This window comes from Hypanus sabinus, chromosome 13 (genome assembly GCF_030144855.1).
Source record: "Hypanus sabinus isolate sHypSab1 chromosome 13, sHypSab1.hap1, whole genome shotgun sequence".
NCBI lineage: Eukaryota > Metazoa > Chordata > Chondrichthyes > Myliobatiformes > Dasyatidae > Hypanus > Hypanus sabinus.
Window position 1 is genome coordinate 48,582,514 of NC_082718.1, and position 14,866 is coordinate 48,597,379.

A 14,866-nucleotide genomic window follows, 5' to 3' on the forward strand; every position below is an offset into this window, starting at 1 on the left:
GTGGGCAGCGCAAGTCACTGAAAAATACCTTAAAATCCTTTACATTTACAGAAAGGACAAGAAAATCAATGGCAGTACCTTCTCCGGGCTAAAATTCCTACTACTGTGGCTGTAGTTACCATTTTGGCCATTTTGGGTAGGTTACATCTTTTGCACGATAGGAACCAGATTTTTCAGCTAGCTATGATATAACAAGATCATTCAGAGGAAGAGACTTCCAAGTAAACAAAAGAACATGTTTTAGGATGTGCTCAAAGCTCCTGGAAGAATTACAACTCCACAATCCCACTGGGGAGAACTGCTCAATGTACGTTCAGGATGGTATGGGAAACCTCTAATCCATGAAGTGGCAGCACAAAGACTCCCTGGGTGAGTGGTGAAAGATACAGACCGTATCACAGACTACTCACCCATCTCCCACTAGCTACCATTCTGTGATTCCCTCATTGGCTTCAGAAGCCACTGATGAACACACAAAATTACAGAGAAAGTTATCTACAATCCTAATGATTGTCTGAGATGATTATTACAGTTAAGGAAAAAATATATTTCCAGAATCTGAAAAGAATATGTCAGAAACTACCTTATGAGATCAATTGGCTGGTATTTATAAAACGCTCCATATTGTGCCCATTCTTGGTATAGCAGCTGTAATGTCAAAAGACAGTATTAATACATTGGAAGGCATCTTAGTATTTTAACAGATATTGTGTTATCTCAAGCTAGCAACACAAATCTATCAAGCAAAATGAAGTTAGTGGTATTTAGTTTTGTGCTGCTCACTATATTGAACCTGCAACAGCCAGCACACTTAGTAAAGTTACAAAAGAATTGATCAGTGTAACTATTATCAATACATTTCCACCTATTTCTATTCTAACCTTTAAAGTGCAAGAGCTGGTATTAGTAAAGAATATTATAGATGACTCCCTTACCCTGCGCTCATTCTCTTCTGGGTCAGGTCTGTCATAATCACCCTTTGTAAAAATAAATATTACATGGAATTATACAGAATAGTGCAAAGATCATTTTACCCATTAAGTCCACACTAGTTTTAGAGTTCCATACATTCCTCCTCCTTCACTCTTTCATTTAATCTTATTGGAGTAATCCTTTCCGCAACATCTGGGGTTCCTAATCTTTTGTTTATGCCATGGACCCTCTGCCATTAACTAAGGAGTCCAAGGACCCCAGGTTTGGACCCCTGCTCTACATACAATTATCCAGCCCCCTCTTAAAATCTTACATATTCTTTGTCTCAACCGCTACCTGAGGCAGTATGTTCGATGATTGGCAGTAAGTTCCTATATTAAGTCCTTATATTAAACATATTATTTAATGTGCATTAATATTGCTCATGACAGTCTGAACATGATTGTTATTATTTACTGTCTTTGCTTGCTTTCTATATAACTTTTCTTTCCCATAACTAAGCAACCTTATTTTTTCAGATATCTGATTTTCATTATCTTTAAATTGTTACATTTAAAATGCTGCCCTCAATAGAGCTGAAAATCAGATGAGTTACGTTGCAGAAATCTGATTTCTGCTGTCTATCTTTCATTCCCAAAGTCAGAATACCCCTTTTGCCTTAAGCATTGCTCCTGAACTCCATCCACTTTCCCACTCTCTTTTAGTACATACTTGTGGTAAGTAACTCAGTTGTTGTCTGATCACTTTGTTTCCCTGTATTATACTGCAACATGAAACTCCACCACCAAATAATGTATTATTGTGCAGTGATCCCTTTTAGAAAACAGATTAAACAGCAAGTGTCAGACTTACATCATGAAGTGGATAAGCTGAGTCATAGACACCATTTACTATTAAAGTTGTTATACCTGAAAAGCAAATTTACAATATCAATTTCTACCACACAGCACCTTGTAATGACAATTGAACCAGCTGATAAAGACATTCACGTTGCCATTTTTTGGCATCATGCTGTCATGACAGCAACGCTCCCCACTAATGCCCTTCCCCCAATGGTCCCCATCCCTAGCAGGTCCGTAGCTTCCTAACCACAAGCCCCATCCTCCTCCTGCACCCACCACCAGGATTTGCACCTACCTGGGCCTCCCTACCAATATCGCTCTTTTGGCTGCTGTGAAGAACAGCACAAATTCCCCCAAAAGCATAATTTTAACTCAACATTTTAGCCGCGACAGAATTTTTAGGTCAGATATTTTGGTATGTGGAGTTTGATTATCAACACAAGAGATTCTGCAGCTGCTGGAAACCATGCAACACACATAAAATGCTGGAAGAACTCAGCAAGTCAGGCAGCATCTATAGAGGAGAATAAACTATCGATGTTTCAGGCCAAGACTCTTTATCTGGACTGGAAAGGAAGAGAGCAGAAACCAGAATAATAATAATACAAATTGCCCCCGTAAATACCTGTATCTAGCTACTTAAAGATTACCCTGAAAGAAGCTTTCATGGATTGTGAAGCAATCTTACCCATGTTATATCGGGCTCTTGCACATGATGTTCGTTTTAAAATTTCATAAACCTTTATGGAAATTAAAAAAAAGTCAATAATCCAAAGTCAAGCTGCATTAGCATCATCAGAAAAGAATATTCATGTCTTCAAGTGCTACTGTGATGCACAATCTACTTTTGGGCCCAGGTAACTAAAATATTGAGTATTAAGGTCACAGAACATATGGAAATGTATATGAATTAAAAACTGGCTCATTTCCAACTCTTGTATCACCATGTACATTTTGATTTCAATGTGTTTTTAGCTTAGACAGAATTAAGTCACTGTGATATTGGAAGTTTTTTGAGTTGCTTGTTGAGTTGCTTTTGGTACAGCAAACTTTGTTTTTGAAATAATGGGAACTGGGCTAAGTTTTGCAGTCATGATTCAAAGGGAGGAATGAGAAGTATGACTTTGTTTTTGAAAGAGTCTCCCTATATCGTATTGAAGCAATCCCATTGAATCACTGTATAGTTTGGAAATAATATTTACCAATTAAAGTAAATGCCCCCCCCCCCCCAGACATCCCAAAAAAAAGTGAGCACTAAGTCAACAAATTCATGGAATTCCAGCCGGACAGAAATAAATACCAATCAAAAGTAATTTGTTCAACAGTAACTTTCACAAGCACTTAGGCTGATGCATCAATCTGGCCATTGGCAGGAACTAGGCTGTGTGGACAAACTGTAAATTGAAATTTGGATTCATCTTGATTGCTGGAATGTAGATGTAAAATATGGAAAAATATGGAATCAAGGTCCATCATAGATACACTGTGGGTATACTGGCAGCTTTTTTCAAACCAAGCAATAAGTTAGAATGGACTCCAACTGGTGCTTTCATGGTCAAGGTATTTATAATGAGATTTACTATTCATTTTGATAACTTGACTTACAATTCGACTCCGAGTTGCATTGTCAAAAAATGTTTCCTTATTTGTTATGTTGTACCTGTAAATAACAGAGAGGTTGTTAACTATTTATACATCTGGTATAGGTGTATTCTGCCTCTGTACCACCCTCTCCTTTGCTTCTTGAAACCCAAACTTACTGCCCTCCCTTCACTCTGTACTACATAATCACCATTGCAACTAAGACTCAACCCACACACTATTCTCCATTTCTTTATTTCTTTGTTTATTGCTTCATCAGTTCTTACTACATTATTATAACAATAACAGCTCCAGAGCAATGGTACCAAGAAAATTTCCACCAAGTTTCTTTGGTGCAACTTGGGCAGATAACCATAGAGTCCACTGGAAAACAAGGTAGGACAGGATAGGATAACAAGATACAGTCAACTCCATCAACAACACCTTCAAGGGGCAATGCCTCAAAAAGGCTGCATTCATCAGCAAAGACCCTCTCCATCCAGGACATGCCCTCTTCCCATTTCTACCATCAGGGAGGTGATACAGGAACCTGAAGGAGGAAGGGCACCAGAGGGAGATGACAGGCAGTTGAGGAGAAGGGGTGAGAGGGGAATCAGAATGGAGAATGGAAGAAGAGAAGAGGGAGGAAGAGAAATTACTGTAGGTTCGAAAAAGCGATATTCATGCCACCAGATTGCATGCTACCCTGACAGAAGATGAGGTGTTGCTCCTCCAAGCTGAGAGTGGCCTCATCATGACAGACATATCGGAATAGGAATGGGAATTGGAATTGAAATGGTTGGCCACAAAAAAGTCCTGCTTGTTGCGGACAGAGTAGAGGTGCAGCCTTTCTCTCCCTACTTTCTCATGGTGCAGTGATACAAAGCAATATATCCAGGGGCTTTGAAAAGTGCAGGGAAGGGAAGTTGTCTCTGGGGCACTGAGTTCCCTGGAGGCCTGGCTCTCTATCATTGCCCTGGCATTGGTGATCACTGAGTTAAAAGCCTGTCATTCCAGCTCAGGCGTAAACACCAACACAACTCTGAAACTTCCACTATACTGCTAGTGTCTTCCACAGTGAAGACTGATGCAACGTACATATTCAGTTTGTCTGACATTTCCTTGACCCCCATCACTACCTCTCCAGCATCACATTATGCATGTTTAGAAACTTCTAGTGTCCTCTTTAATATTGGGCCAAGAACCTTCATCACGATCATGGCAATGATCATTCATTCACTTTCTTCCATCTGCTAATATGCATGCCTGGACCCCTAAATGTTAGTATTATTAAAATCATGGACTTCCATGCAGTACTTACAAATGGATCTTGTCTCTGCTGAAGGGGTGTGATAGGTGCTTGCTGCTCCGGTTCATCTGTCCAACCCTGGGTTGAAAAGGCTTTGTGAATTTCTGCAAAACTGAGTTCATTTTTGCTGTGATTCCACTATCGTGTTTTATTTCAAATGTCTGGGAAAGAAGTGAGAGCGACTCAGGTTAAACACTAAAGTAAAATCCAGTCAATAGATCTGCTGGGATTCATCAGAGTATTTCTCCATGAAGGAGATTTCTTTACTAGGATTTTCTAACTATTAATTATGAGTGTAAAGCTTCACATTGAACTTGAATCTGAATAACTTCTCCTTCCTACCTTCCAAGCCTTAAAATGGCATGGTTAATGTGTATAACAACTCCTTAACCAAGCTGGATATTTTCTGTGGTAAAACAAAGAATCATAAAGAAACACACTTCAGAATAACATGTTCAGTGTCAGAACAAGAATATTAATTGATGCATTCCTGAAATCCAGCCTTGTTAATCACTGATTGCACCTTTTACAAATGTTTGCCAAGATGGTTGAAGAAGTTTGGGCAGTCTGTTCTATCACTAACTCGAGAGAAGATTTTTAATTGAAACATATTATGTCATTTACAAGATGGCGCTGGTGAACTATCGCAATGTTCTACAGGCTACATATAATACTTATTTATCGAGTATGCCCACAAGAAAATTAATCTCAGGGTTACTTATGATGACATGTATGTACTTAGATAATAAACATTTAATTTTTTTATAAATATGCTATATCTCACAGAATATTTAAAGCAGAGAATTTCAATTTTATTGACTGTGGTTAACAGTCTACATCCTGAGATTTAAAAGAGAATACATTATCATCACAAAACTTCCACCAAATAAATAACTTCAGACACAGGTCCTTTTGTGACCCCATCTCTTGCCAATCTCACTGATTAAAATGCCAAGGAAGATTGAAATCATCCAGGCGGGTGCAGAAGGCAAGTGATTGTTTAGTGCCGTCAGCCTCTTGCTCACTGCTGCTGGAGAAGGTGTCTGCGTGTGATGGTTTCTCATTTACTCTCGCATGTTGTTCCTAAGGGAAGGTGCTTGCATTTGAGTGATCTCTCTCTCTCTCTCTCTCTCAATGCTGTCAGCGTATGATGCCAGGGCAAAGGGCAATTTAATCAATGGCTTGCAGATTTGGACTCTGATACAGTTTTAATGACGTGTTCTAGTTTTCTGTTCTAGTTCTGATTGTTCCTTTTTGTTACTAATTTTGGGCGATTTTTGAATTGGAGAAGCCTGCAGATAATACACACTGAGATGATCTGAACTGAAAAGTGACTTTTGATTTTGAGTTTTATATTCTGTACTTTTTGATTGTTTAATTTTTGCTGCCATTTGTTAATTTCTTTTGTGTGTGGGGGAGGGAAATTTAATGTTTGATGTTTTTCTTTGAACTGGTTGGTTCTATGATTCTTCCTTGTTTCATGTCTGTCTGTGAGGAAGTCTAATTTCAGGGTTGTATACTGCAGGTATACTTTGATAATTAATGCATGTTGAATCTATGAATCTTGAATCATGGAAACTCAGCTATTCAGTAGCAGTAGCTACAGCACAGAGAAATTAGTAACACAAGTGAGATTATTATCCTCGCAGCCAGAATTAATCCAGAGATGCAAGTTTGAGTCCACCATGGCTGTTAGGGAGTTTAAGTTAGTCTTAATAAAGTAATCATGAAACTCCTGGATGATCAACTAAACCCATATGGTTCATTCAAAGCACTGAAGGAACTCTGTGAGTCAGGCAGCGTCTATGGAAGGAAATGGACAGTTGACATTTCTGGTCAAGACATTTATCTGTACTTGAAGAGACTTTGCAGTGAGCAGCATATTGGGGATATTAGAGGCTAGGAATGCTAGGATCTGAAGCAACACAAAAGCACCTGAGGAACCCAAAGGATCTGGCAGTATCTGTGGAAGGAAATAGACAGTTGACATACTTCTCCTTTTCCAAAACAAATGTGCCTGTCTTATTCAGTCTACCTATATCCACCTCTTGAATTGGATCTCAAATGCCTGCTCAATTCGGAGGCAAATAGGGATGAGGAATAAATGGCCACATTGTCAGAGAAGGCCATATCCCATGCATAAATTACTAATCGGTATCAATGATTCTCAGCATATCAATTAATCAAAAGTATGATCTCAAAAGATTTTGTTTTAAACCTGAGAGACAAATAAATATGTAATGAGATGCAAATTGTGGCACAATGATTATTTTAATTCCTGGTTTTTGACACTATAGTCAAAAAAGTCATCTTTTTCTTTCAGCTTTCAGATTAATATTGTTCTGTTGCAGAAAAATGCACTTTTATGTTGTTCCAAAGGTTTTTGTCAAACAAAGGTTTGAAAGTTTGACCTGAATTGATGATTTTCTCTCAGTGTTCAGATATACAAAGAGCTTCAGCATTGCAGATGCCTGACTTGGCCTGACCTCCTCACACTTGTGATACTGGCTAAGAAATCATCTATCAAACTTGCACACAATCTGATAACATCATCGTTTAATGAAGATGCTGGAGTTCATCCTCACTGTAGTATCTATTACATGCACTTGTATCCCCAAAACTCCTTATTTAAAGACTGACTGCCACGAGCTGGCCCCGAACAAAGAGGCTGGGACTGAGAGCCAAACATTGCTAGTCTGTCAAATTTAAACTGCAGTCACAATAGCTGATGGAAAATATATTTGATTAAACATTTTAAGATGCTTTTCAGATAATTGCAACATAACAGCTAGCACAGACCAGAGGGGTTTTAGTAAATCCAGAGCAACTGTTTGGTCTGGCAAGACTGCAGATAATTAGAGATTCCAGATCCAAGATAATTGAAGCAAAGGAGAGATGAGGAACCAAAATATGCAGCAAAATGAGACTTGAAACAGATGTAGAATGTTTATTTTTACTATTTTGGGGATAAGACATGGCAGTGGAGGTCACTGATCCAGTTCGTCAAAGGTTTAGTATGGTAATGATAGGCCCATTGATCAACCTGATCAATTCAACTCCCTTTAGGTTCTTTGCTGTATGGATAAACATCCTGAAAACTTAGTATTTTCATAAATATTTAACTCAACTGTACAAAGTTTTATTATTGAACTATACAAAGCAGAGGATTGATGCTTCCTTGTAATAGCTGTGACCTAGGTCCTAATCTCTGGCACGACTGGAGTGAAGCTTGGTTGTTGTCTCCAAGACAGTCTGGGTTTTCCCTGGGAGCCCCACTTGCTCCCCACATCTAAAAAGCTGGGTAAGCTAATGAGCTACTGTCAACTACCCCAGGTGTACGCAGGTGGCAGGAGAATAAGGGGAAGTTAATGGATACATGAGAGAAAAGAGCTTACAGGGAAATGGGATTTCTCAGTCAGTCCTTTGGGATTCAGTTTGATTTGCTTCCACTTGAGTTTTGTGGATTCTGAAGTAGCTAATGAGGGTGATGTGGGAAGTGTAGGCTCTGACCTTGTTCTCATTGTTACCGTCAGGAAGGAGGTTCAGAAATCTGAAGACACACACTCAATGATTCAGGAACAGCTTCTTCCCCTCTGCCATCTGATTTCTGAATGGACGTTGAACCCGTAAATGCTACCTTTTTATTTCTATTTTTGCGCTACTTATTTAACTATCAATTTCTATTATTATGTATTGCATGATATTGCTGCCACAAAACAACACATTTCACAACAAATGCTGGTGATATTAAACCTGATTCTGAGACGGGGCAGATCAGCTGGCTGATGGTCATCAATAATGTGGTATTGTTCTCCCATTACAAGCTCCCAATATGTGTTCACAAGGTTCTCAATCTGCACTTTGCTGATGCACCAGGAAGACCCTGGAGCTCTGAGCACATCCTCAAATATTTCTGCCTATCTTCTCCTTATTACTTCAGCGGTTGTGGACAGCAAAGGCAAGGACAATAGCAATAACGTATTCTTCATTTCTCTTCCTCTTAACTGAATAAGAATCCATCAAAAAGACTGGGAACTACTACAATCTGGAAATACCAAGTACCCTGTAGCAAATGATCAAATGATACGTTCTGGAGCTAGACCTTCTGAACACCAGCACAGGAAGGATTTAGCTCATAACTCCAGTATAATTGTGTGTGTGTGTGTGTGTGTGTGTATCTGAGTGAGTGTGAGTGCGTGTGTGTGTATGAGTGTGTGTGTGTGTGTGTGTGTGTGTGTGTGTGTGTGTGTGTGTGTGTGTGTGTGTGTGTGTGAGTGAGTGAGTGAGTGAGTGAGTGAGTGTGTGTGTGTGTGTGTGTGTGTGTGTGTGTGTGAGTGAGTGAGTGAGTGAGTGAGTGAGTGTGTGTGTGTGTGTGTGTGCATGAGAAAGAGAATAAGCATGTGGTTTATGTGAAAGAGTGTGCGGGCGTGTAGTACATGAGAGAGGGGAAGCCAGCGTGTGGTGTGTGTGACAGCGTGTGCATACACTGTTAATTGTAGTGCATAAATGAGTGCTAAGATTTGGAGAGAGTTAACAGGAATCTGGATAGAATAAGGCGGATTAGAGTGGGATTAGTGTAAATAGGTGCTACATGGTCAGAACAAGTTTAGTGGGTCAAAAGGCTCATTTGTTTTGGACCTCTGTATGCCATGGAAAACTACTAAATGACCATAAGACATAGGAGCAGAATTAGGCCATTCAGCCCATCAAGTCTGCTCTGCCATTCCGTCATGGCTGATCCTGAATACCACTCAACCCCAAAAACCTGCCCTCGCCCTATCCTTTGATGCCCTGATGCCTTGATGAATCAGGAAATGATCAACTTCCACTTTAAATATACCCACGGACTTAGCCTCCACCACAGTCTGTGCCAGAGCATTCCACTGATTTACTACTCTCTGGCTAAAAGCATTCCTCTTTACCACTGTTCTAAAGGGTCACCCTTCAATTTTGAGGCTGTGCCCTCTAGTTCTGGATACCCCACCATAGGAAACATCCTCTCCACATTCACCCATCTAATCCTTTCAACATTTAGTAGGTTTCAATGAGATCCACACCCCCCCCCCCCCCCACATTCTTCTACATTCCAGTGAGTACAGGCCTAAAGCTGCCAAACACTCCTCATATGTTAACCCCTTCATTCCCAGAATCATCTTCATGAATCTCCTCTGGACCCTCTCCAATCACACCTCCTTTCTGAGATAAGCTGTTGACAATACTCTAAGTGCAGCCTAGCTAGTGTCTTATAAAGCCACAACATCATCTCCTTGCTTTTATATTCTATTCCCCTTGAATTAAATGCCAACACTGTATTTGTCTTCTGTACCACAGATTCGACTTGTAAATTAAGCTTCTGGGAGTCTTGCACAGGATTCCTAAGTTCCTCTGCATCTCTGATGTTTGAATTTTCTCCCCATTAAGATAATAGTCTGCACTTTTGTTCCTTTTACCAAATTGCGTTATAACTCATTTCCCAACACTGTATTCCAGTGCCACTTTTTTTGCACATTCCTCCAATTAGTCTAAGTCCTGCTGCAATCGCATTGCTTCTTCAATACTACCTATCCCTCCAACTATCTTTGAATTATCTGCAAACTTTGCCACAAAACTATCAATTCCATTATCTAAATCATTAATATGAAAAGTTGTGGTCCCAATACTAACCACTGAGGGACACCACTAGTCTCCAGCAGCCAACCAGAAAAGGCCCCTTTTATTCCCACTCGCTGCCTCCTGCCTGTCAGTCATTTCGTTTCTTCCCTGTAACACTATGGGATTTTGCCTTATTAAGCAGCCTCATGTGTGGCAACTTATGAAGCACCTTCTGAAAATCCAAGTAAATGACATCCACCGCCTCTGCTTTGTCCACCCTGCTTGTTACTTCCTCGAAGAACTCTAACAGATTTGTCAGGCAAGATTTCCCTTCACAGAAACCATGCCGACTTTGCTTATTTTATCATTAGTCTCCAAGCACCTTGAAACCTCTAACACTTTCCCACCCACTGAGGTTAGATTAACTGGCTTATAATTTCCTTTGTTTTGCCTTCCTCCCTTCTTAAAGAGTGGAGTGACATTTGCAATCTTCCAGCCCTTTGGGACCAAGTCAGAATCAAGCAATCTTGAAAGATCATGACCAATGCATCCATTACCTCTTCAGCAACTTCTCTCAGGACTCTGGGATGTTGTCCATCAGGCCCAGGTAACTTATCCACCTTAAGAACTTTCAGTTTGCCTAGCACTTTTTCCTTTGCAATAGCAATGGCACACACTCCTGCTCCCTGACACTCACAGACCTCTGGCACACTGCTAGTGTCTTCCACAGTAAAGACACTACTGTCATAGATGAACACAAAAACACTGAATAACATGTCCCCTTCCGGGCATCCATTGGTTTCCACTTATGGTCATTGTGGAGTTGCACACTGTCCAGATTGCTGATTTTTATGTGATGCAATGAGTTACTACAGATCCAAGTAATTATTGGCTAATGTCCCCAATAATGGATAGGAGATTAGGAGATACATCTGATCTAAAGCACGACAAATGCCAGCAATTAAGCCTTGTTTTTGGCAGTGATCAATGGGGAAGGAAGTGGTTAAAAGATGCCCAACCAAATACTGGATGTTCCTTTTCAATTGCGATGGCAGCCAAGGTCAAGGTGCTACAATAGCAAGAGTTAGCCCTTTTGCTTTTTCAAGCTTTGGTATAATGAGCTACAAACTGGAGTTAATAATCCAAGAAATATCGCAGGCTAGATGCCAGAGATGGAACTATTAATCTAAATTTTCTATCAGTGAAGCATTCACCTTAAAGTATCTCCATGTTCGATTCTACAATAGCTATTGCCATTATTAATAAACCAGCTAACCAATTACAGGGGCAGCCAATGGCTGAGACCGCTGTTGGTCTATTCCACAATAACAATCATTCCTACTGATGAACCTTAAAGTGGCCATCCTTTCTAACAGCCTCTGACAATGTCATTTACACAAATTCAAAGTACCCTTATGCAGCAAATATTGTGGAAGAACATAGGAGACAATTAAGTAACTCTTTGAAACAGTAAGTATGCTGCAGCTGGCAATGTTACACAACTATGAAGGCAATTTCTCAGTGGATTCTAGCGACCGAATTCAGGTTCAAACTGGAGATAATACCCATGAGATATGACCTATATCTTCATTAAATAAATTGCCTCAAGCTGCTTAAAGGCCCGGATTCTTGATCCAATAACAAAGGAATTGCTCAGCTGAGGACTCAAACAACGTCTTTAGTTGAGACATTTAATAAACATGCTATTCAAAAACCCCTGGAAAATGCTTCATCTTGTTCTTTATTGATTTCTCTGCCTTTTTTTTTGCACATTAGCCACGTCTACAAATTTAAATTAAATCAGTGTAATCAGATGAAGGTCTTTCAAATTAATGGCAATCCAGAACATTAACAACAGCTGACTGACTGCTTGTGGAATGCGAGACAAAGAGTAAGACAGGATGCACTGTAACCTGAGCTACAGGAATATATGTGCTTCATCAAAAATACGGAAGGAATTTGTTAATGTTTTAGGAACAGCTTTTTCCGCTCCACCATCAGTTTTCTGAACAGACGATGAACCAACCTACCTCAGTATATTTGCATTTCTTACTTAATTTATTTTATACATATTTCTTACTGTAATTTTTAACATTTTTACAAATTGCACTGTACCACTGCCACTAAACCATAACTTTCTTAACCTATTCCAGTGATATTAAACCTGATTCTGATAAAAGTTGGCTCTCGTGAGCAAGGTAAAAGAGACCAGGTTCATTGTCAAGGGAGCATGAAAACAGGAAATGCTGGAAAGACCCAGCAGCTCAAGCAATATGTGGAGCAAAAAACAGAGTTACTGTCACAGATCACAGATTTTTCTATAGGTCTCGCACGTGCTCCGTATCCTGAGTTAACCAAAGGAGAAAATGTCTCTCAATTTCACTTGCCCCATCACTGAAATGTTCCCGGAACCTATGGACTCACTTTCATTGACTCTCCATCTTTTGTTCTCAATATTTATTGCTGTTGCTTTTTCTTCTTCTCCTTCTTCTTCTTCTTCTTCTTCTCTCTTTTTACTTGTAGTTTGTTGTCTTTTACACACTGGTTTACCCCTTGTTGGAAAAGCCTTTCATTCATTCTGTTACAGTTATTGGATTTATTGTGTATGCCAGCAAGAAAGTTCTGACATATATGTACTTTGATAATAAATTTGCTTTGAACTTTTAACTTTGAGAAAATATCTATCTTTAGAGGTATTTCACAGAAACAAGAGACTAAAGATGCTGGGATCTGGAGCAAGAACCTGCTGGTAGATCTCAGCAGATTGATCAATATATGTGAGAGGAAGTGAACTGTCAATGATTTGAGTCAAAACCTGCATCATGAGACTTGGTGCAGGGTCCCGACCTGAAATGTTAGCAGCTCCTTTCCTCTGATACTCCAACAGAGTGTCTGTTGCTTTAAAAGTTTTACTCCTGGTATTAGGTCAAAAATATTAGGATCAGTTTTACTTTTTTTTGTTATTTTGTGAAGAACAATTGCTGAATGGCAATAGGAAATTTAAGTCCCAAGGCATCAGCCACCATGGCCTTTGGAGGCTTGGATGAAAAGTTTGCATTGCATATATTCAATTAAGCTTTACAATAAAACAAAGGGATTCAACATTTTTATTGAAAGTTATAGATCACAACCTAATTCACGTTTCCCAAGATCTCTCAACGTTCTTTCAGCCCTTTCTCTCTGCCCCCCTGAGGGCAGCACCTCACCCTCCTTCCTTGACATAGGGAGATCTCCAGGATCTTGCGTGTACTACCTCCTTACCATTCCATTTAGCTTGACCTACCTCTCTCTTATTTTTGTGGGATCATTTCCTCATAAGTCAATATTATTCTGGATCCTAGCAGCCTGTTGCCATTGATTGTGAAATAGATCTTACAAGAGTTTTCAGCCACTCTATCCATTGGAATTCAAAGCTGGTCAGATATCTGAAAGGGCATTGGAGAAGTTTTCTGCACCATCGGTTTCATGCCACTTGCAGACCTTGCCATGCAAGTTTTGTTTGAGACAGTTTTTAAAGAATAGCAGTAATCGCCCTCAGCAGTGTTCATTTTGAAAACATTTAAAAACTAATCTGATTTCTTCAGCTTCTATCCTCATTGCTCAGCTCATTTCCTCCATGTTCTCACAATGCAATATTGAAGGCACCGGATATCTTTATGAAAAGTTATGTTTATATTATATTAAATTTAATCCTATAAAATCAGGATCAGAATCAGGTTTAATATTACCGGCATATGCTGTGACACTTGTTAACATTTTAGCTATAGTACAATGAAATACTTGTTAAATAAATATAGAGAAAAAAATCTTAATTACTATGTATATCTATTAAATAGTTAATTTAAAATAAGTAGTGCAAAAAACAGAAATTTAAAAAAAATAGATAGGTATTGTTTATGCATTGAATGTCCATTTAGAAATCAGATTGCAGAAGGAAAGAAGCTGTTCCTTAATCGCTGAGTGTGTGTCTTCAGGCTTCTGTACCTGTTTTCTGATGGTTATGATGAAAAGAGGGTATGTCCTGGGTTATAGGGGTCTTAATGATGAACACCACATTCCTAAGGAAACGCTCCTTGATGATGTCTTGGATACTACGGAGGCTAGTACCCATGATGGAGCTGATTAATTTTACAAGTCTCTGCAACTTATTTTGATCCTGTGCAGTAGCCACCCCCCCCCCCCACCCATACAGACGGTGTTGCAGCCAGCCAGGTTGCTCTCAATAGTACATTTGCAGAAGTTTTTGAGTGTTTCAGTTGACAAACCAAATCTCCTCAAACTCGGAATAAAATATAGCCAATGTCTTGCCTTTTATAGCTGCATCAATATTTTGCATCCAAGTTAGGTCCTCAGATATTGAAACCAAGATCTTGAAATAGCACACTCTCCCCACTGCTGATTAGAATTCATAAGCTTCTATTAATTTTATCTATTTGTTTAAATTTATCTTCTGGTTCTGAAGGCCAAGATTCTTTCCATTTTGTAATCAGCAGGTATATTGGAAGTTATATGCGGCGGCACTCAACAAGATGTAGTCTCACTGCCTAGTGGACCTTCAAACTACTTGAGCAAGGTGGATGGACAGGCCAAAGGGTGAAATGTTTTACAG

The 14,866-nt window shown here is 39.4% G+C and overlaps 1 protein-coding gene across 1 annotated transcript in view; it reads right to left on the reverse strand.

The window, feature by feature from the left end:
• Nucleotides 1-14,866, reverse strand: part of ano2b (anoctamin 2b) — a 114,503-nt gene that overhangs the window by 81,415 nt on the left and 18,222 nt on the right. The window contains exons 4-9 of the mRNA XM_059987571.1: nt 4,678-4,826; nt 3,381-3,435; nt 2,464-2,515; nt 1,786-1,841; nt 936-977; nt 584-648 (exon numbers count right to left, since the gene is read on the reverse strand). Of these exons, the coding sequence (XP_059843554.1) occupies nt 584-648; nt 936-977; nt 1,786-1,841; nt 2,464-2,515; nt 3,381-3,435; nt 4,678-4,826 (419 nt within the window). The remainder of the gene's footprint in view (nt 1-583; nt 649-935; nt 978-1,785; nt 1,842-2,463; nt 2,516-3,380; nt 3,436-4,677; nt 4,827-14,866) is intronic.